At 38.1% G+C, this 21,159-nt stretch overlaps 1 protein-coding gene across 14 annotated transcripts in view; it reads left to right on the top strand.

The window, feature by feature from the left end:
• ttn.2 (titin, tandem duplicate 2) overlaps positions 1-21,159 on the top strand; it is a 171,547-nt gene that overhangs the window by 86,190 nt on the left and 64,198 nt on the right. For all 14 annotated transcript variants that reach the window (XM_067444370.1, XM_067444373.1, XM_067444378.1 and 11 more), the window contains 45 exons: positions 492-900; positions 994-1,118; positions 1,252-1,518; positions 1,617-1,886; positions 2,005-2,304; positions 2,390-2,692; positions 2,777-2,964; positions 3,224-3,338; positions 3,447-3,731; positions 3,814-3,965; positions 4,059-4,206; positions 4,309-4,486; positions 4,573-4,694; positions 4,784-5,071; positions 5,170-5,466; positions 5,561-5,747; positions 5,845-5,960; positions 6,045-6,344; positions 6,944-7,243; positions 7,340-7,445; positions 8,261-8,457; positions 10,049-10,360; positions 10,459-10,737; positions 10,941-11,240; positions 11,327-11,629; positions 11,737-12,267; positions 12,601-12,903; positions 12,996-13,295; positions 13,399-13,695; positions 13,810-14,094; positions 14,201-14,494; positions 14,587-14,886; positions 14,997-15,305; positions 15,656-15,855; positions 15,984-16,413; positions 16,511-16,819; positions 16,908-17,089; positions 17,183-17,312; positions 17,457-17,756; positions 17,854-18,171; positions 18,259-18,555; positions 18,640-18,939; positions 20,236-20,550; positions 20,671-20,819; positions 20,945-21,095. In XM_067444370.1, coding sequence (XP_067300471.1) covers positions 492-900; positions 994-1,118; positions 1,252-1,518; positions 1,617-1,886; positions 2,005-2,304; positions 2,390-2,692; positions 2,777-2,964; positions 3,224-3,338; positions 3,447-3,731; positions 3,814-3,965; positions 4,059-4,206; positions 4,309-4,486; positions 4,573-4,694; positions 4,784-5,071; positions 5,170-5,466; positions 5,561-5,747; positions 5,845-5,960; positions 6,045-6,344; positions 6,944-7,243; positions 7,340-7,445; positions 8,261-8,457; positions 10,049-10,360; positions 10,459-10,737; positions 10,941-11,240; positions 11,327-11,629; positions 11,737-12,267; positions 12,601-12,903; positions 12,996-13,295; positions 13,399-13,695; positions 13,810-14,094; positions 14,201-14,494; positions 14,587-14,886; positions 14,997-15,305; positions 15,656-15,855; positions 15,984-16,413; positions 16,511-16,819; positions 16,908-17,089; positions 17,183-17,312; positions 17,457-17,756; positions 17,854-18,171; positions 18,259-18,555; positions 18,640-18,939; positions 20,236-20,550; positions 20,671-20,819; positions 20,945-21,095 — 11,547 coding nt within the window. The remainder of the gene's footprint in view (positions 1-491; positions 901-993; positions 1,119-1,251; positions 1,519-1,616; positions 1,887-2,004; positions 2,305-2,389; positions 2,693-2,776; positions 2,965-3,223; positions 3,339-3,446; positions 3,732-3,813; positions 3,966-4,058; positions 4,207-4,308; positions 4,487-4,572; positions 4,695-4,783; positions 5,072-5,169; positions 5,467-5,560; positions 5,748-5,844; positions 5,961-6,044; positions 6,345-6,943; positions 7,244-7,339; positions 7,446-8,260; positions 8,458-10,048; positions 10,361-10,458; positions 10,738-10,940; positions 11,241-11,326; positions 11,630-11,736; positions 12,268-12,600; positions 12,904-12,995; positions 13,296-13,398; positions 13,696-13,809; positions 14,095-14,200; positions 14,495-14,586; positions 14,887-14,996; positions 15,306-15,655; positions 15,856-15,983; positions 16,414-16,510; positions 16,820-16,907; positions 17,090-17,182; positions 17,313-17,456; positions 17,757-17,853; positions 18,172-18,258; positions 18,556-18,639; positions 18,940-20,235; positions 20,551-20,670; positions 20,820-20,944; positions 21,096-21,159) is intronic.

The following is a 21,159-nucleotide window of genomic DNA, read 5'->3' as shown; positions in this document are numbered from 1 at the left end:
CTTTGAGTGTGAGAATACTTCATAAGTTGCAAAACTTTTGACTTTAGACTAAACTTTGTATTTGGACACATGAACAACACAAAAATATTGAAACATATTCTCTGAATAGTGCAACATTGTTTATATAAAAGGGTATCTCTCATGAACCATCTGTCAAAAAAATTAACACAAATTTCCAATTGAATGGGCATTTAGAGGAGCATTTTGTATTAGTTTAGTAGCAAATGGGTTTTAATGTAGTAAAAGGATTTTTAGGTTGTAAGATATGTGTTTTTGACAAGTATTAAATTATTTAATTATTATAAAATATATTTAACTATAAAATTACATACTTACATATTGTAATTTCTAACAAATATAACATTAATTGTCCTGCAAAAGACTTTATACAACTAACCTGCAGCATTTAGTGACATTTTAACTAAATGGATTTTAGACTTTGTTTCAAAATCGTATGCCAGTTAACTTATCATTCACCTTACTTTCCACAGAGGAAGATCTTAGAATCATTGTTCCTCCTGAGGATGTTGACACACAGGAGAAAAAGACCATCAGCTTCTCTTGTAAGGTGAACAGACCAAATGTGACAGTACAGTGGATGAAGGCAGGTCAGGAAATTACTCTTAGCAAGAGAATTCTATATCGTGTGGACAAGGACAAACACATTCTGACCATTAAGGACTGCAGCCTTGCAGACGAAGGGGAATACATTGTAGTTGCTGGTGCTGATAAGGCCACAGCAGAATTAATCATTAGTGAGGCACCTACTGATTTCACCATTCAGCTCAAAGACCAAACCATCACTGAGTTTGAGGATGCTGAGTTCACTTGTGAACTTTCCAAAGATAAGGCTGAAATCAAGTGGTACAGAGATGGCAGGGAGATCAGAGAAGGACCCAGGTAAGATGCATTGTGTTGTTCTAAGTGCTTTTGTTAAGGGCATTTTTGTTGGTTTTAAGGAAGTGTAATATGCATTTTATGTTTAATTTTAAGATACCAATTTGAGAGAGATGGCAAAACATGCAGACTGCGTATAAAGGAGTGCAGACCAGATGATGAGTGTGAATATGCCTGCGGAGTGGATGACAAGAGATCCAGAGCACGTCTTTTTGTTGAGGGTAAGTTTGTTTCAGTGTCCATTAAAAACCTGAAAATATCAGAAACTTTTAAAATGTGTGATTTACAGGCATAGAGAAGTCATGGAAATGAGCGGAATTTTAAATGGCTTTTATGACATTTTCACCTCTTTAGAAACCCCTGTGGAGATTGTCAGACCACCCACAGATTTGTTTGAGCCCCCAGGCTCAGATGTTGTGTATGAAGTTGAGCTCAACAAAGACAGAGTTGAGGTCAAATGGCTGAGGAATAACATGACTATTGTCCAAGGTGATAAGTACCAGATGATGAGCGAGGGTAAGATTCACAGGCTTCAAGTGTGTGAAATTAGGCCACGTGATCAAGGCGAGTACAGAGTCATTGCCAAGGACAAAGATGCCAGAGCCAAGCTTGAGCTTGCTGGTAAGACATAATTATGAAATAATTATGTAAAATTAAATGTTTTCCGACATAAAATCAAATTAATTTTATGTTTAAAATGCCCTGGGGTTTCTCCACAGCCGTACCAACAATTAAAACCTTGGATCAAGACCTGGTGACAGACGCTGGAAAGCCATTTGTTATGGCAGTTCCTTACAATGCTTACCCACATGCTGTGGCTGAGTGGTTCTACAATGAAATCAGTCTGCCAAAAGACAATATTCACACTTCTATTGACAGGACAGAGTACAGGCTTAAGGACCCTAAGAAGTCAGAAGAAGGCCGCTATAAAATCAGTATCCAGAACAAACATGGAAAAGGAGAGGCATTCATAAACCTAAAAGTTATTGGTAAGTTATATTCATAGTATATCTTTTTTGTTACATAATACATCCTAAGATATTGTTGTTGTATATATATATATAAGATGTATTGTTGCTTAAAAAATTTCCCCCCCTGTTTTTACAGATGTTCCTGGACCTGTGAAGAACCTTCATGTTGTTGACACTGCTGATGGTGAGGTCAGCATTGCCTGGGAAGAGCCTGAGAGTGATGGTGGCAGCAAGATCTTGGCTTATGTGGTTGAGAGACGTGATATCAAACGTAAGACCTGGACTCTGGCCACTGACTGCGCCGATAGCACAGAGTACTGTGTAACTGGCTTGCAGAAAGACTCCAAGTACCTCTTCCGTGTATGTGCACGCAACCGAGTTGGAAGTGGGCCCAATGTTGAGACAGATAAAGCTGTTCAAGCTAAAAATAAGTTTGGTAAGTCAAAAATATCTGAAAGTATTTTTTTTATGCTCCCTAGCTAGTGATTCTAATTGTGTTTTTTTAATTGTACACACCCCAGATGTTCCTGATGCACCACAGAAAGTTGTTGTTGGAAATGTCAACAAGTTTAGTGCCACAGTCTCTTGGGAACCACCACTGTTCGATGGTGGATCTGAGATCACATCATACATTATTGAACTACGTGATAGAACTTCTGTGAACTGGGCTCCAGTCATGGTGACCAAACCACATGAACGTACAGCTATCATTAATGATGTTATTGAGAACAAAGAGTACATCTTCCGCATTAAGGCTGAAAACAAAGCTGGAATTGGCAAACCAAGTGCTGCTACTAACCCAGTGAAGATCATGGACCCCATTGGTTTGTAAAATCTCAAATATCATTTCTTTAGAACAATGCTTTTTTTCCACACGTAATATATATATCCAATATTTTGATTCACAGAGAGGCCAAGCCCTCCACTGAATTTGACACACTCTGAGCAGACCAAGGACTCCTGTCTGTTGACATGGGAGACTCCCTTAAAAAATGGAGGCACAGTGATCACTGGCTACGTCATTGAGAGATGTGAAGAAGGCACAGACAAGTGGCTCAGATGCAATGCCAGGCTTTGCCAGGACCTGCTTTACAGGGTAAGTGTGCTAGCTTTTCGATCTTTGCCAGAGAGCGTTTTAAATGCGATTTATGCATAGAAAACATCAGTCCATGTTACATTTTTAGATTTCAGTATTTCCCATTTAATGTCTAATGTCTTGTCTGCCCGAAATAGCTGTCTGAGGGCACTGCAAATATCGCCACCTAGTGAACTGAGTTTCTTTGAAAGAGATTTCGTCTTTGATTGGTATAGTCCATATTAGTGTTGTTACGAATATGTCTAAATACTTTCCACAGATGTCAGGCTTGAAATTTGGGAAAAAATACAGCTATAGAGTACTTGCTGAAAATGCAGCTGGGCAGTCTGACCCCTCAAACATTGTTGGACCTGTGCTGGCAGATGATCCACACTGTAAGTGATTTCTGCATCATTGCACCCTACAGAGCTCTTTATATATCTGAATCTTCAAGTTAAGTCAAATCAAGTTGCTTACTAAATGATTTGCTTCTTTTGACACAGTTGCACCCACTCTGGACTTGAGTGCATTTAAGGATGGTCTAGAGGTTATTGTCCCTAATCCTCTTGCAATTCGTGTCCCTATCACTGGGTATCCGGTGCCCACAGCAAAGTGGACTTTTGGTGAAAATGTGTTAACAGCTGGTGAACGCGTGTCTATGGTTACAAAGTCAACCTTCACAGAGCTCATTATAACCCCAAGTCTGCGTCCTGACAAAGGCACATACTCCTTGACGCTGGAAAATGATGTGACCAGTGTCTCAGGAGAGATAGACGTTAACGTTATTGGTACGCACAATATTTTATTATAGTCATATATCCATCAATTTGCACTTTAGACAGGAAAAAGTAAAGAGTTATTTCTCTGCAGCATCTCCAAGTGCACCAAAAGACTTGAAGGTTGCAGAAGTGACCAGAAAGCATGTTCACTTGATGTGGGAGGCACCTGATCATGATGGAGGCAGTCCAATCACCGGCTACCAGGTTGAGAAGCGTGAGGTCTCCAGAAAGACCTGGGTGAAGGTATAGACATTAGCAAATCTTTGAACATTAATTTTTTGTGAACTGTTCTGCGAACTTAAAGTGATCTATTTCCTTGTGCTTATGTGATTATAGGTGATGTCAGGTTTGCAAGACCAAGAATACACAGTCACAGATGTTGTTGAGGGCAAAGAATACTTGTTCAGAGTTATTGCCTGCAACAAATGTGGCCCTGGAGAACCCGCCTACATTGATGAACCAGTGAATGTGTCTTCACCTGCAAGTGGGTTTCAATACTAATAAGATATTAGTTAGTGCTAAATATTCGCAATGTCAAAAGTATGAAATACCTCCTAAATTCATGTGGGGTGCATGTGTTTCACAGCTGTACCAGACCCACCAGAAAACCTTAAATGGCGAGACAAGTCTGCTAGCAAGATCTTCTTGTCATGGGAGCCTCCTAAATGGGATGGTGGAACTGCAATTAAAGGTTATATTGTTGACAAATTACAACGTGGCACTGACAAGTGGGAGCCATGTGGAGACCCAGTGCCTGAGCTTAAGTGAGTGATAATTTCAAATTACTTTTTTGTAAACTGAATTGAGGTGCATACTACCAAACGTGAAACTAAATGACCTATACAAACAGGTTTGAAGTGACTGGTCTCACTGAAGGACAGTGGTATGCTTATCGTGTGAGAGCTTTGAACAAACTTGGTGCCAGTAGGCCTTGCAAGGCAACAGATGAGATCTTGGCCGTTGATCCTAAAGGTACTTTATTAAATCATGCATTCACATTCTGAGACATTTTGTTTGTGGTAAAGCTCAATGTTTAATTGCTTTACTTAACACTTTCACAGAGCCTCCAGAGATCCAACTAGATGCAAAACTGTTGGCTGGACTGACTGCTAAAGCTGGCACAAAAATTGAACTTCCAGCTGACATCACAGGCAAACCAGAGCCTAAAGTCAAGTGGACCAAGGCTGACCTAGTCTTGAAGCCAGACGATAGAATCACAATTGATACCAAACCTGGCCACTCAATGCTGTCCATTGCTAAGACCAAGAGGGATGACACAGCTACATACATCATTGAGGCTGTCAACAGCAGTGGCCGTGCAACTGCAACTGTTGATGTCAACATTCTAGGTTGCGTGACAGAAAAAAAAAATATAATATCTAAATTACATATATCTATATATATTTATTGATGATATTAATATCCAATCTTTGCTAACTCCATTTAGATAAACCTGGTCCACCAGCTGCCTTTGATATATCTGAAATCACCAATGAGTCCTGTGTATTGGCCTGGAATCCTCCAAGAGATGATGGGGGCTCAAAGGTGACAAACTATATTGTTGAGAGGAGGGCTGCAGACAGTGAAATCTGGTACAAGTTGTCATCCACTGTGAAGCAGACCACATACAAAGCCACAAAACTTGTGGCTTTCAAGGAGTACATCTTTAGGGTCTATGCTGAAAATCAGTTTGGCATTGGTGCCCCAGCAGAACATGCCCCAATAATTGCCAGATACCCCTTTGGTATGTTATTTGATGCTGTTTCAACAATCCAAACACATTTTGCCAAAAATTTTACCAGAATTATTAATTAAAATATATGTTCGAAATATCTTAGATACCCCTGGTCCCCCATATAAATTGGAGACATCTGATATTGCAAAGGATGCGGTAACGCTGTCCTGGTATGAGCCTGATGATGATGGTGGAAGTCCTATTACTGGATACTGGGTAGAGAGATATGAGCCTGACCATGACAAATGGATCAGATGCAACAAGCTGCCTATTAGGGACACAAACTTTAGGTATGTAAGGATGTCAATCTCACCTAGTATGCAGCTGTTGTTTCATAAACGTGTTTGTTTGTATTTTAATACGTCTGAAATGCAAATTTGCTTGCAGGGTAAAAGGATTGCCCACAAGAAAGAAGTATAAGTTCCGTGTTTTGGCAGAAAATCTTGCTGGGCCTGGCAAACCAAGCAAAGAGACAGACCAAATCTTGATTAAAGATCCAATTGGTAGGATTAACATTTGATTAATATTCTACTTTGCCTATTTCACCTACAAAATTTCATGCTGCATGATGTGAATTTTTCTTTTAGATCCTCCATGGGCTCCTGGCAAGCCCACTGTTAAAGATGTGGCCAAAACATCTGCCTTCCTGCAATGGACAAAACCTGAACATGACGGTGGTGCAAAGATTGAGTCTTACATCATTGAGCTCCTCAAGAGCGGAACTGATGAGTGGGTTCGTGTAGCTGATGGTATCCCCTCTCTTGAGCACTTCCTGAGAGGATTGATGGAGAAGCAAGAGTACTCATTCCGTGTCAGAGCTGTCAATGCGGCAGGTGAAAGTGAACCTAGTGAACCAAGTGATCCAGTGCTCTGCAAGGAAAGACTCAGTAAGTCATACTGTTAAAGATAAGAATTGTCTCTTCATTTATTTATCCTCATGCAGATCCAAACCTTTATGACTGACTTTCTTCAGTGGAACACAAAAGAAGAACTTTTTAATAATGTAGTTGGTTACTCTGATTCATTCAATTTCAATAAATAGAGGAATTTCATACTTAAAAAAGGACACAAATGGATCATAAATGTCTCATGAAAATAGTCCATATTATGTTTACACTGGTATCTGAAGGCATGCAATAGTTGTGTGAACAGTCCAAAATTTAATTAGGGTTTTCAGTAAATAACTTAAATGTCTGTCTGTTCCTTATACAAAGCCTTTCAATCAGAAGCCTTGAAATATAGCACACAAGCTGCACTTTTTCCATTTTGGAGTTAAAAGCACATATTTGCTTAAAAAAGAGTCTATGATATTCTTGACATTCTTAATATTATTCCTTTGTGGTAATATGAAAAGTCATACAGGTTTGGGAGAGACTGGGAGTGAGTAAATGATGGCAGAATTTTAATCCTAGTATTAACCATTGCTCTAATATTAAAAAGTGTATAATTTTGTACACAACATTTTCTAATGATGATCCTTCTTTAGATCCTCCATCTCCTCCAAGATGGCTTAATGTAGTTTCCAGCAGCAGGAACAGTGCCGAACTGAAATGGACAGCACCTGAGAGAGATGGTGGCTCTCCAATCACAAACTACATTGTTGAGAAGAGAGATGTCAGACGCAAAGGCTGGCAGGCTGTAGACACCACTGTGAAGGAGTTAAAGTACACTGTCACCCCATTAAATGAAGGTGTTCTTTATGTGTTCCGTGTTGCTGCCGAGAATGCTGTTGGACCCAGTGAATTTTGTGAACTTGAAGACTCTGTTCTCGCCAAGGATACTTTCAGTGCGTACTTAGTCCCTCTTATTGCTTGTTTCGTCCTTTTGAGTTGTTAATACTTAGTATTGGAATTTATCTCACATATGCTTTTCTTCTTCACAGGTACCCCTGGACCTCCATATAATTTGACCATTACTGGTGTCTCCAAGACTCACGTTGACCTGAAATGGGATGCACCTAAAAATGATGGTGGAAGACCTGTCTTGAGGTAGTTACATATGGCCATTGTATCAGTTTATTGGTGGAGTGATATATATATATATATATATATATATATATATATATATATATATATATATATATATATATATATATATATATATATATATATATATATATATATATATATATATATATATATATATTGATATATCTCAAATCATACAAAAAGTATAATATATATACACACACTATTATAGTATTTATTAATAATTTGAAAAAAAAAATTCATTCAATTTATTTTTTCATATTTTCAGTTTTAACTTTAAAGTAATTAGTTAATAATTTTTACAGTTTTTATTTTATTGATATATTTTATTTTTTTGTAATTTTACTACTTCAACTTTAACTTGTTTCATTTTAAGTTAGTTGCCAAGGCAACATTTCTAATTTTCATTTTAAGTTTTGTAAGTAAACATTTTTCATACTGTTTTTATATTTTCATTTTATTTTAGCATTTAACTCACGTGTAATTACTTTTTTTGTATGTCCATTAAATCATGCTGTTAAGGTCCATTCACACTGCACTGACAGACAGTCTGAATGCAGACAGTCATCAGATTACAGCATGGCACTTCTCAGACATTCCAACAGCAATTTAGCATTTTCAGTCTGTGAAAACAAGCTGATCGAGGGGTTAACAAGGGGTAACATACTGATTAAACAAAACCCGACAAAGTGTCTGTTGCCATCTGTCTCCGTCTCTCTGGTGTGAAGTGGAAGTGCTTAAATTGATATGTCTCAAATCATACAAAAAAGATATTTCAAAAATATAATTGTGTTCCAAATATTGAACTTTCCTAGATATTCCATTGAGAAGAAGGAGAAACTTGGAACCCGTTGGGTAAAATCTGGAAAGACTTCAGGTCCTGATTGCAATTACAGAGTGACTGATGTAATCGAGGGCACTGAAGTGCAGTTCCAGGTCTCTGCTGAGAACGAGGCTGGAGTTGGTCACCCAAGTGAACCCACTGATATTGTGGTCATTGAGGACCCAACAGGTATGCTATATATAGACCCCAATATAATTTTAGTAGTATAATAACATAAATAATCATATGCATTGTAGCGAGTTAGCTCAAAGGAGAAATATTAATAATTATTCATAACTTATTATGATTACTCATTATGACTAATTATGAATATCTGAATCAGTTAATGAGATTAACTTGATGAAGCTACATTAACATTACAATAAATCAATCAATACATTTGTTTATCCTGGGATCACTCAGTATTGATTATTAATTCATTCTAAGAGAAGGGTATTTTTTCCTGGGCACAGAAAAATATTTCTTCCTTAGTATTTACAGCGCGTAGAGGGTGCAACAAGTTCGATCATTTAAGTGAAAATTTGTTTGCAGGCAGGGAGTCAGAACCAGATATGTATTAACTAAAAAAAAAAAATAACTAAATCACAAGTAAAACAAATAAACTGACAGAAAACACATGGGTAAGACGGAAAGTGACAGAATGAAAAACCGGATCAGAACAATGGATTGAAGCTATGGAAAAAAGTATTTAACCCCCCCAAAAAAAACATCAGCTTGTTATTTTCAAAGAACCTCGTTAAGAGGATTAAGAAGACTGCTTACCCAAACCCTCTGAGTCGATGGTGTTGAAGTTGCAATCGATTTCTTCTGCGTTGACTGAAGATATGATGAACTTGCATGGTTAGTTTCAGCTCATGGTCAGGGAAGTTGCACATGACTTGAGGTGTTGGGCCTGCCAGTCCACGACTGTGTCCTCAGACTGGCTTTCCGTCCCACACACATCGTTGCACCAGTACGTGTATATATATATATATATATATATATATATATATATATACACACATTTTTAGTTTTATTAAGTTCAAATTTATAGAGACCAAACATGGTATAGTTGAGGTTACATTGACCATCTATCTACCATGAAATATGAATAAAACAAACATAACATACAAAAAAACACTACATGAAACAGTATTAATCATACACACGTGTCCTGGGGTGCACAAATACTATAAATTAATTTGAATGTCCAGAATATCTGTGTTAAGGGCTATATGTTGCTTCTCAAATTCTTCACATGCTTTACATTCACATAGCCATGGTAACTGGGGCCCTTCTTAGTGGTATGTCGCGGCAATGATTCCAAAGACCACAGAGCGAGTTTTAAGGATTATTTGTTAAATATAACAAATAATTGTGTCTGATTTGTCTCAGAACACATTAAAGGTTTTATTACTTTATGCTTTATCTTTTCGTAATCTTATGCATTGAAAGCCTTTCTACAACTTAATAACATGCTTAAAATATTCTAAAATCGTATATAAAAAAAAATTAAAAAAAATTAGGACTATTTTTACATGCACACTGCAGAAGTACACTTATACGTACAACAGAACAGTTACATCCTCAGTAATATTACATATGTTTGGGTTTGAAATGGCTATTTTTACATTTATTTAATTATTTTGAATCAATAATGGTGTATCCAGGAATTCCAATATAATACAAAAATTACAATTATAGGTTTTTTTTTTTTAAAGTGAGTTGAATTTTTAATTTGAAATGTAATTCATAATGAAACCATTCTTTATCTTGACAGGGCCACCATCACCACCTCAGGAATTGCATGTCACAGAGGCAGCCAGAGATCATATTTGTATTGCCTGGAAGGCACCGGAAAAGAGTGGAGGAAGTCCCATTATTGGCTACCATATTGAGCTCTGTGAGGCTGGAACCGAGAAGTGGATGAGAGTCAACTCTCGTCCTGTCAAAGAGCTAAAATACAGAGCAGGGGATGAAGAGGGCATTGTTCCTGAGAAGCAGTATACCTTCAGAGTCCGTGCTGTCAATTCTGTTGGTGCCAGTGAGCCCTCTGACATTTCTGAGAACGTATATGCCAAAGATTCTGACTGTAAGTTTTTTTTTTTTTTTGTATAACATTATAAATGATGATTTGTTACAATTTAAATTTAAGGATAACTGATTGCACTGTTACTCACATCATTGCAGGTAGCCCGACCCTTGACTTCCAGACCAAAGACCTTGTTGTTGTAGAAGGTGAAAAGATGCACCTCCCAATTCCATTTAAGGCTGTGCCGTCACCTAAGATTACATGGCACAAAGATGGAAATGAACTGAAGGCTGATGACAGAATCTTCTTCAGAGCTGAATACACATCCTGCCATCTGGAAATTCCAAGCTGCTTACATGCTGATGCTGGCCAGTACAAAGTTACCTTGGAGAACAGCAATGGTTCAAGTAGTGGAACAATGAATGTCAAAGTTATTGGTACGTATTTTTTTATCCTGCTAGTTCGTCTGCTTTATCTGAATATTTTACCCATTAACTACTGATTATGCAATCATAATCATGAAAATGCACCTTCACATTTTAATCTAATGCCATTGCTTTGTTTTTTTGTTTTGTTTTTTTGCTTGTTTTTTGTTGTTGTTTTTTTGTTGTTGTTTTTTTTTTTTTTTTACAAATGTTAGGTCTTCCTGGACCATGTAAAGAAATTGTTGCTAGTGAAATTACCAAGAGCACCTGCAAGGTGTCCTGGGATCCTCCAGACTATGATGGTGGTAGCCCTGTTCTCCACTATGTGTTGCAACGCAGAGAAGCAGGCAGGAGAACCTACGTCAATGTTATGTCTGGAGAAAACAAAGTGAGCTGGCCAGTTAAGGATCTTATTCAAAATGGAGAGTATTACTTCCGTGTCAGAGCTGTCAACAAGATTGGTGGTGGTGAATTTATTGAGCTTCGTAACCCTGTAATTGCCGAAGATCAGAAGCGTAAGTAATGACATTCATTGAACAGATTTAGATGTTCCTTTCATTTTGCATAATATTTATTATCACTTTTTGTCCCTCAAATACAGAACGTCCTGATCCACCAGTTGATGTAGAAACACACAACCCAACTTCTCAGAGTGTGACCCTTACCTGGAAGCCTCCCATGTATGATGGTGGAAGCAAAATTATGGGTTACATTCTTGAGAAGATGATGAAAGGGGAAGAGAATTTTCAGAGATGTAATGACTTCCTTGTGCCAGTGTTGTCCTATACTGTTAAGGGGTTGACTCAAGAAAAACAATACCAGTTTCGTGTGCGTGCCGAAAATGCAGCAGGTGTCAGTGATCCTTCACGCAGCACACCGATGATCAAAGCCACAGATGCAACTGGTATGAATTTAATATTTTGTTACTTGTCAAATCAGAAAGTCAAATGTGAAGTCCCTCTGATGCAAGCTCTTGGTATATGTAAGCATTTGTTGTTTATCTGCTTTCAGATCGTCCAAAAGTATTCCTTAGCGGTAGTCTACAGTCAGGCTTGTCGGTGAGACGAGGTGAAGAGATCCGATTAGATGCCAACATCTCTGGATTTCCTTACCCCCAGATTACATGGATGAAGAACAATTCAACCATTTGGCCAGAGCCACTGAAGAAGAGACCAGAAAGGCCCATTAAAAAGAAGAAAGAAAAAGAAAAAGAGGAAAAGAAAGAGGCAGATGCAGAAAAGAAAGAGGCAGATGCAGATAAGAAGGAGGAAGACAAAGAGGTAAAGAAGGAGGAGGACAAGGAAAAGAAAGAAGAGGAAAAGGAGAAAGAAAAAGAAAAAGAAAAGGAGGTGGAGGAACCAGAGGAACCTGAAGAAGCATACCACCCAAGCCTCAATGAACGTCTTACCATTGAATCCAAGAGGAAGGGTGAATCCTTCATTATTGTAAAAGATACTATCAGAGGTGATCATGGTGTTTTCACCATAAAAGTGGAAAATGATCATGGGGTTGCCTCTGCCTCCTGTGAAGTTAATGTCCTTGGTGAGTTAAAATAATATAAGTTTTTCTTTGAAAAATATAATTTATCTTTAATCAAAACATGATAATTTACTATTTTTCTGAAGATGAAGCATGACTTTCCTTTTTTGCTAATGTCACTTACCCCACACAAGCTATTGGATAATGTAACCAACAATAGCTATTTAGCCAATGTTCTAGTAAATTTATTTGGTATGGTATACCACATTGGCATGGAAACAAATCCACCGACACTGCCTTTAAGAAAGACACAACAAGAAACATATAAACCCCTTTCCACCTTAAACATTTTGGTAAAAGAATGGAATGGTTATTTTTAAACAATTCATTTTTCAGATACTCCTGGACCTCCAGTCAATTTCAAATTCGAAGAGATAAGGAAGAACTCAATCCTTTGTAAGTGGGATCCTCCTCTGGATGATGGTGGTAGTGAAATCCTTAACTACATATTGGAGCGAAAAGATAACTCCAAGGCTGAGCTTGGATGGATCACTGTAACATCAATCCTTAGAGGCTGTAAATATCTTGTGCCAAAACTTATTGAGGGCAAGGAGTACCTCTTCCGTGTCACTGCTGAGAACAAGTATGGTCCTGGAACCCCATGCATCTCTAAACCTGTCATTGCAAAGAATCCATTTGGTATTAAGACTTTACATTATTTGTTTGTCACATATTCAGTATTATTGTTTTACACAACTAATCTAACAGTTCAATTTGCCTTGTCAATTCAGATCCTCCAGAGGCACCAGAGAAACCTGAAATTAAGGATGTCACAGCCAGCAGTATGCGTGTTACCTGGATAGAACCAAATGACAATGGCAGCGCCATTGAGGGATATTGGGTAGAGAAACGAGAAATTAACAGCACACACTGGGCGAGAGTCAATCGCACCATGGTTCCTGATTTGGAAATAAATGTAGAGGGCCTTTTAGAGGGTCTGACATATATTTTCAGAGTCTGTGCAGAAAATGTAGCTGGACCTGGAAAGTTCAGTCCCCCATCAGAACCAAAAACAGCACAGGCACAAATCAGTACGTTTGTTGCATTAAACTTGATTATATAAACCATTACAATATCTTAATTAAATATAATATCTATTTAATATAAATTTGAAATGAAATTTTTTTTTTCCAGTGCCCCCGGGTCCACCAATTCCAAGAATTGTTGACACCTCAGACTTTTCAATTGATGTTGAATGGGATCCTCCTACAGACAATGGTGGCGCAGACATCTTTGGTTATCATGTTGACAAAGTTGTTGCTGGTACCAAGGACTGGTCACGAGCCACAGAGAGACCATGGAAGAACCGCACATTTACAGTGTATGGCGTTAGAGAAAGTGCAAAATACATTGTCCGTGTTGTTGCAGTCAATTGTGCTGGTGAAGGACAACCTGGTTTTACAGATGCAGTAATTGTGAGAAACCCTGCAGGTATAAACATAAAATAAATGCTAATTATCATAGGGTATTGTTTAATTTTTAAGTAATTACAAGTGTTCCAATCTAAAAAGATTAACAGATAGCTCTGTTTCTTTGCCAAAACAGAGGTTCCTGTCATCGAGCTTGATATCTCTGTGAAAAATGGAGTTGTCATTAGAGCTGGAGAGATGCTGAGAATTCCAGCTCATGTGACTGGTAGACCTTTTCCATCTTTGAAATGGACAAAGGATGATGGTGCATTAGAAAAAGATCGTATGGAGGTAGAAGAAGCTGGACCAATCAGCACTGTTGTTATTAAATCCACAAAGAGAAGTGATCATGGCAAATACCAAATCCAGGCTGCAAATCCAAGTGGTATTAAATCTGCATGGACCAGAGTTGAAGTTATGGGTAAGATTTTGTCATTTGTAAATTGTAATACAGATTCAAACTGTACAGTCATTTTAAGTACAGCATGCAAAACATACATTTTGCAACATTTAAAATCTCTCTGCAGATGTTCCTGGACCAGTTCTTGACCTGAAACCTGTTGTGGTTACAAGAAAGCTAATGATGTTAAATTGGTCAGATCCTGATGATGATGGTGGTAGTGATGTGACAGGGTTTATCATTGAAAGGCGGGAACCAAAGATGCACACATGGAGGCAACCCATTGAGACTCCTTCATCCAAATGTGAGATTGTAGGTATTATTGAGGGACAGGAGTATATTTTCCGTGTTGTGGCTAAGAACAAGTATGGATGTGGACCTCCAGTTGATCTTGGACCAATCCGTGCTGTAGATCCTCAAGGTAAACCTGACATACATAATGCTTTTAATCCTAGAACAACTCTCACTATTATAACTGTTCTTATATATTGTTGTATGCTTATTAAATAACAGGTCCACCAACTTCTCCTGAAAAGTTCCACTATACCGAAAGGACAAAGTCCTCTGTTACTATTGAATGGAGACCACCGCGTAATGATGGTGGTAGTCCAATCATTGGCTACATAATTGAGAAAAAGCGACAAGATGAACCAGCCTTTCAGCGTGTCAACCCAGAGCTGATTACTGCTCAAATTTTGACAGTTGAAAACCTTGATGAGTTGCATTTGTACGAGTTCCGTGCAAAGGCTGTCAATGCACTTGGTGAAAGTGAGCCTTCAATTACCATGACTGTTGTCATTCAGGATGATGAAGGTTTGTTATGTTCTAGTTTATCATCACTGTTCTTCACAGGAATTTATGATGCCTCAGACATTACATGTTTTGTGATGACACACATTTCATCTGTCTTTCAATAATTATAGTGGCTCCAAGTCTGCATATGCTGAAGCACTTCAAGGGTGATTTGATCCAAGTAAGGAAAAACGAACCTATTGAGATGCCTGCTGAAGCCACAGGTCTTCCAATGCCAAAGATTGAATGGCTGAAGGATGATGTTATTATTGACAAGCCCACTGAGAAGCTCCTGATAGAAACCAAAGAGATTGACAGAGTGACATCACATACAAAACTCTCTATACCTGCTGTTACAAGGATTGACAAAGGCACATACACGGTTACTGCCTCAAATCGTTTGGGATCACTCAGTCATTCCATCACAGTGGAAGTGTTGGGTAAGTTATCCTATACTTTACAACAAAAAGTGTTGGACACTTGGAACATTTCAGCTTAAAGTGTTTTGGATGATAGAATATCTAACCAAGTGGCATCATGCTGAGGTGATTTTAGTGGATGTGTGGAAGTCAGTTCAAGTTCACACAGTTGTCCTAGTTGAATACAGTAGCTACAGACATGGTTCATCACATTAACCATGGAAATCCTCCCCTTATGCCTAATACCTTTGTCTTATAAAAAAACTAAAAAAAGTTTTGTGAAATGTGGAAGCTGTATGCCATCATGGCTTGAGTGTCCAAGAGTGTGTTTATTTTGCATTTACCTAATGATTTAAGATTTTTTTTCATAGATCGCCCAACACCACCAAGAAATATTGCTGTTTCAAATATCAAAGCTGAGTCTTGCAACCTTACCTGGGATGCCCCATTGGATATTGGTGGCAGTGAGCTTACCAACTACATTGTTGAGATGAAAAGCCTTGATGGTGAAGATCCTGAAAAGGCTGAGTGGGTGCAGGTTACTAACTCCATTATTGAGAAGAGATATGGGGTAAGCAGAATAATTATTTCATAACATTTGTGTATGTAGTCAAAAAAAGAGTATTTTTCATATAAGACAAATAGAATCTAAATGTAATGATAACTTCTTATTTAAGGACTATAAATACTTTTTTTCAGGTATGGAATCTGGAAACTGGTGGCAACTATAAATTTAGGGTCAAAGCTGAGAATAAGTATGGAATAAGTGAGGCCTGTGAAACAGAAGAGGTTCAAATTAGGGATCCTTTTGCTCTGCCTGGCCCACCTGAAAAGGTCACTATCGCAGAACGCTCAAAGACCCATATGATACTGACATGGGAGCCACCTGTGGACAGTGGTGGTTCTACGATTACTGGCTACTGGCTTGAGAAACGTGAAAAGGGCACTTCCTATTGGTCTCGTGTGAATAAGGTCCTGGTGTCAAAACGTGGCATGAAAGGCTGGGAATACCAGGTTACACGTCTTGTAGAGGGAACAGAGTATGAATTCCGTGCAATGGCTTGCAATTCTGCTGGTATTGGACCACCTAGTGCCATTTCTGAATCTGCCGTTGCTGATGAACCATTGAGTAAGAACAAAAATTAAGTGCATTTGTATTTTGGATAGATTTGTATGCATGTTAATGTTTAACATATGCCATGTTTGTTGTGTGTGTGTGTGTATAGCTCCACCTAGCATGCCAGCAGCTCCTGAGGTCGCTGACAAAACCAAGCATAGTGTCACACTTGCGTGGACCCCACCGACTAAAGATGGTGGTCGCCCCATCAAAGGTTACATCATTGAGATCCAGGATGAAGGAACTTCTGAGTGGGCCAGGATCAATGATGCTGAAAATCTGCATCCTTCTACTGTGTTCACAATTCCAAACCTCCCAGAACTTAAGAAATACAGATTCAGAATCATTGCAGTCAATGAAATTGGCGAGTCTGAGCCAAGCCCCAGAACCACTGAAGTTCGCATAGAGGACATTCAAAGTAAATTATTTTGTACTCAAATGCAAATTAACTTCCACAATTCCACAATTTTTTTTGCCTGACCTTATGCATTATTTTAATTCCACAGCTGGACCGAAGATCTTCATGGATATCAGTGCTCATGATCTGCTATGTATACGTGCTGGATCTCCATTTAAAATTCCGGCTACCATCACAGGACGTCCTGTTCCCAAAGTTACATGGGAGTTTGATGGGAAAGCAAAGACAGAAAAGAAGGATCGTCTTCATATCTTACCAGTGGATTCACAGGTAACACTTGACACAAAATTGAACATATTTTCTTTCATATTTTCTTAAATGTTTAATAATGAATTAATGTTAAATTATTTTTTTGGTGATTAGGTTGAATTTACTGACACTACCTCAGTTATTACAATTCCTGTCAGTTTGAGAAGCCATTCTGGCAGGTACACAATTACAGCAAAGAACAAATCAGGACAGAAGCATGTCAATGTCAGAGTAAATGTGCTTGGTGAGTTTGCTACTTATACTATATGATTATTTTGAAGACATGTAAAGTCTTCAAAATTAACTAAATTAATTATATAAGAATAAAATAATCAAAGTTAACATGCAGCTATAAGAATGAAGTAAACTGATAATGTTGTTTTTACAGATGTTCCTGGAGCGCCTAAAGAGCTCAAAGTTACTGATGTCACCAGAACCACAATGAGACTCATTTGGAAGCTGCCAGATAATGATGGTGGTGAAAGAATCAAGAGTTATTTTATTGAGAAGAAGGCTGTCAATGGAAAAGCTTGGACAATTGCCAACGCTACTTGTGCAAGTATGGCCTTTGTTGTGCCCAACCTTCTTGAGGGACAGGACTACTTGTTCCGTGTTCGTGCTGAGAATCGCCTTGGCTTTGGACCATTTACCGAGACCACAGAACCTGTTAGGGCAAGAGATCCTATCTGTAAGTTGGTTAGCCTAGTATTTTGAAAAGTATCACCACATACCTCTACATTTTTTCTAATTAATTTATCATTTTTTTATTTTCTTTAAATGTCAAGATCCTCCTGATCCTCCAACCAAGGTGAAAATTAACCTTGTTACGAAGAACGCCGTAACCTTGACATGGGTTCCTCCCAAGAACGATGGTGGAGCACCAGTAAAGCATTACATCATTGAGAGGTTGAGCTGGGATACTAGTGGTCCACAGAAAGAGACTTGGAAACAATGCAACAAGAGAGATGTTGAAGAGACTACCTTCATCATTGAAGACCTGAAAGAAGGTGGTGAATATGAGTTCCGTGTTAAAGCTGTAAATGAAGCTGGGGCAAGCAGACCCTCTGTTACTGCTGGACCAATTGTCATTAAGGACCAGACATGTAAGTTAAAGATGATGTCATTTTTGATAAAGCTTCTTGAAATATGACACTTAGTTATTTTCTAATGTTTATTTTAAATCTTTGTAGGTGCTCCTTGTATTGATCTCAGAGAGGCTTTAGAAGGTGCAGAAGGATATGACGTCAACATTATTGCCAGAATACAAGGCTGTCCATTCCCATCTCTTGTCTGGCACAAGGCTCCACAAGACAAGCCTGAGGATAAAGCTGCTGTACAGTATGACAAACATGTCAATAAACTTGTTTCTGATGAGAAATGCACCCTGTTAATTCAGCAGTCAAAGAGAGATGATAGCGCAATATACACTCTCACAGCCACCAATAGTTTGGGCACAGCCACCAAGAGCATCAAGCTTAGCATTTTGGGTAAGTCTTTGAATTCTATGATTTTATTTCCTCCTAATTTTAAATGATTCATCCACAAATTAATAATATGCCTTGTGTCCTTAGGACGTCCTGGTGTACCTGTTGGACCAATTAAGATTGGGGAGATTTTCGCTGAAAGGATTGGACTCTCCTGGAATCCACCCACAGATGATGGTGGTTCCAAGATTACAAACTATGTTGTTGAAAAGCGTGAGGAAAACAGAAAGACATGGGTCCATGTCTCTAGTGATCCAAAGGAATGCCAATACACTGTACAAAGGCTAACAGAGGGCCATGAGTATGAGTTCCGTGTTATGGCTCAAAATAAATATGGAATTGGACCACCCTTGTACAGTGAACCAGAGAAAGCACGAAACCTCTTTAGTAAGTTTCCTTTACTCAGAATCTCTAAGTCCAGCAGTTGACTCATGACCTTAAATTATGGTGATACCCTTACTGAAATATGCACATATAATAGGACCCATTTTTATACATTGTGAGAAAAATGTCAAAGGCATTATTTAATGTGTTAACGCAATTTCCCCTGAAATGGCTTCAGCTGTTTGCAGCTCCTTCCCTTTTTTGAAACGGCCAATAGAGTTTTGTTAATACACAGTTTGACTACAGCCTTTCTGTTTGGTAAAGCCAGTTTCCTATAACCATTTATCATCATAATCTCCTCCATATCACTTTGAAATGTAGCATTCTGTGCAGAATTCAGCTGGGTCTGATATGTTTTGTTGTCTGCGCCGACTCACGCAAATGATCCGCGCTGCTCTCGTGTCTGTAGTCTAACTTTAGACCGGAGCTGTTAGTGTGTAAGCGTGCTGCTGCGGTACGTGAAACTAACGTGAAACCAAACTTCATTCACCTCAGCTGAAAGCATATTTACACTGAATCGTTTCCTATTGCATATATAGTGTGCTATGTGCCTTTCACCATGTAGACATTAGTAAATGTGTAAACAACTGACCGATTTCAGCAGCAACTTCAGCAGTGTAGGGGGCAGGCTTTAGATTCCAAAAAGCATTTAATTGGACAGAAGATTTGATGAGAAGGTGAAGTTTGCGATCATGTCGTCAAAATCTGTAATTTGTTTAAATGGAAGTGAGAGACTGTAAGTTTTGAATGCTTATCTCCTAAATGCAAATTTTGTCATTGTTTTAGAACTTATTCATAACTTTAAGGCTAACATAGTCATACTAAAAGCTAAAAAACTTCCATTTTGATTTCAGTGGGCCTTTAAGCTTGACTATTCAAATTAAACAATAGTTTTTTTGTATTGTCATTATACTAAAGGAAATATTCAAATATTGTCTGGAATATATTTTTTACTATGTATTCATTTGAGTATGTTGATATCTTGTGATTGTTAGATTAATTGTTAGAGTACTTATTGTTAGAGTACTATCATATGTGTTTTGTGTATAACTGTTAAAAAGAAGAATTATGACAGATGATTTCTGATTTTCAATTTCTAGTCTTTAGAAAACAGAATGAAACAAACTATTTCAAATTCAGTAAAAGTTAAAATTATATTAAATGTTTTAATTTTACTGTTCAAACTGGGATCTTTGCAAAAAGAAATGTTGATTGTTTAAACTGGGATCTTTGCAAAAAGTAATGTTGATTGTTTAGAATCAAGCTAATACTCATTTTATTTAATTCTTCCCTTAACAGCTGTCCCTGGCCAATGTGAGAAGCCAACTGTCACAGATGTTTCAGTTGAATCTATGACCGTCAACTGGGATGAGCCAGAATATGATGGTGGCTCTCCAGTTACTGGCTATTGGCTAGAGCGTAAGGAAACTACAGGCAAGCGTTGGACAAGAGTAAATCGCGAACCTATCAGAATCCGGACTCTAGGAGTTTCACATATTGTAACAGGCCTTATGGAGGGTGCTATCTACCAGTTCCGCGTTATTGCAATTAATGCAGCTGGATGCGGCCCTCCTAGTATTCCTTCAGATCCTGTTCCATGTAAAGACCCCATAGGTATGTTATGATTTTCTTGTTTCCTTTAATCTTTTTTACTCATCTACTTGTGTATTTTGGTGGCGCTTTTATATTTTCTAATCCATGTGTCTATTAAACATTTGTGTTATTTCTTAACAGCACCCCCAGGACCTCCAACACCAAAAGTAACAGACTGTACCAAGTCAACTGTTGATCTTGAATGGATTCCTCCACTTATTGATGGTGGATCTAAGATCACAGGCTATTTTGTAGAGTACAAAGAAGAAGGGCAAGAGGAATGGGAGAAGGTATGTGTGTATATGTACACACACACACACACACACACACACACACACACACACACACACACACACACACACACACACACACACACACACACATATTTTTTTTTTAATATTTCTTTTTATCTTAGGTTAAAGACAAGGAAATCAGAGGCACTAAGTTTGTTGTTCCTGGACTTAAAGAGCTTGGACTCTACAGATTCAGAGTGAGAGCTGTAAATTCTGCAGGTGTGGGAGAACCTGGTGAGGTTTCTGATGTGATTGAAGTCAAGGACAGGACAAGTAAGCATTAGTTCAGATTTTAGATTTCTCTCCTATCTTTTTATTTTTGGTTCTCTTTTTTTAA

This window comes from Pseudorasbora parva, chromosome 5 (genome assembly GCF_024679245.1).
Source record: "Pseudorasbora parva isolate DD20220531a chromosome 5, ASM2467924v1, whole genome shotgun sequence".
NCBI lineage: Eukaryota > Metazoa > Chordata > Actinopteri > Cypriniformes > Gobionidae > Pseudorasbora > Pseudorasbora parva.
This window is presented reverse-complemented; position numbering and strand designations above follow the sequence as displayed.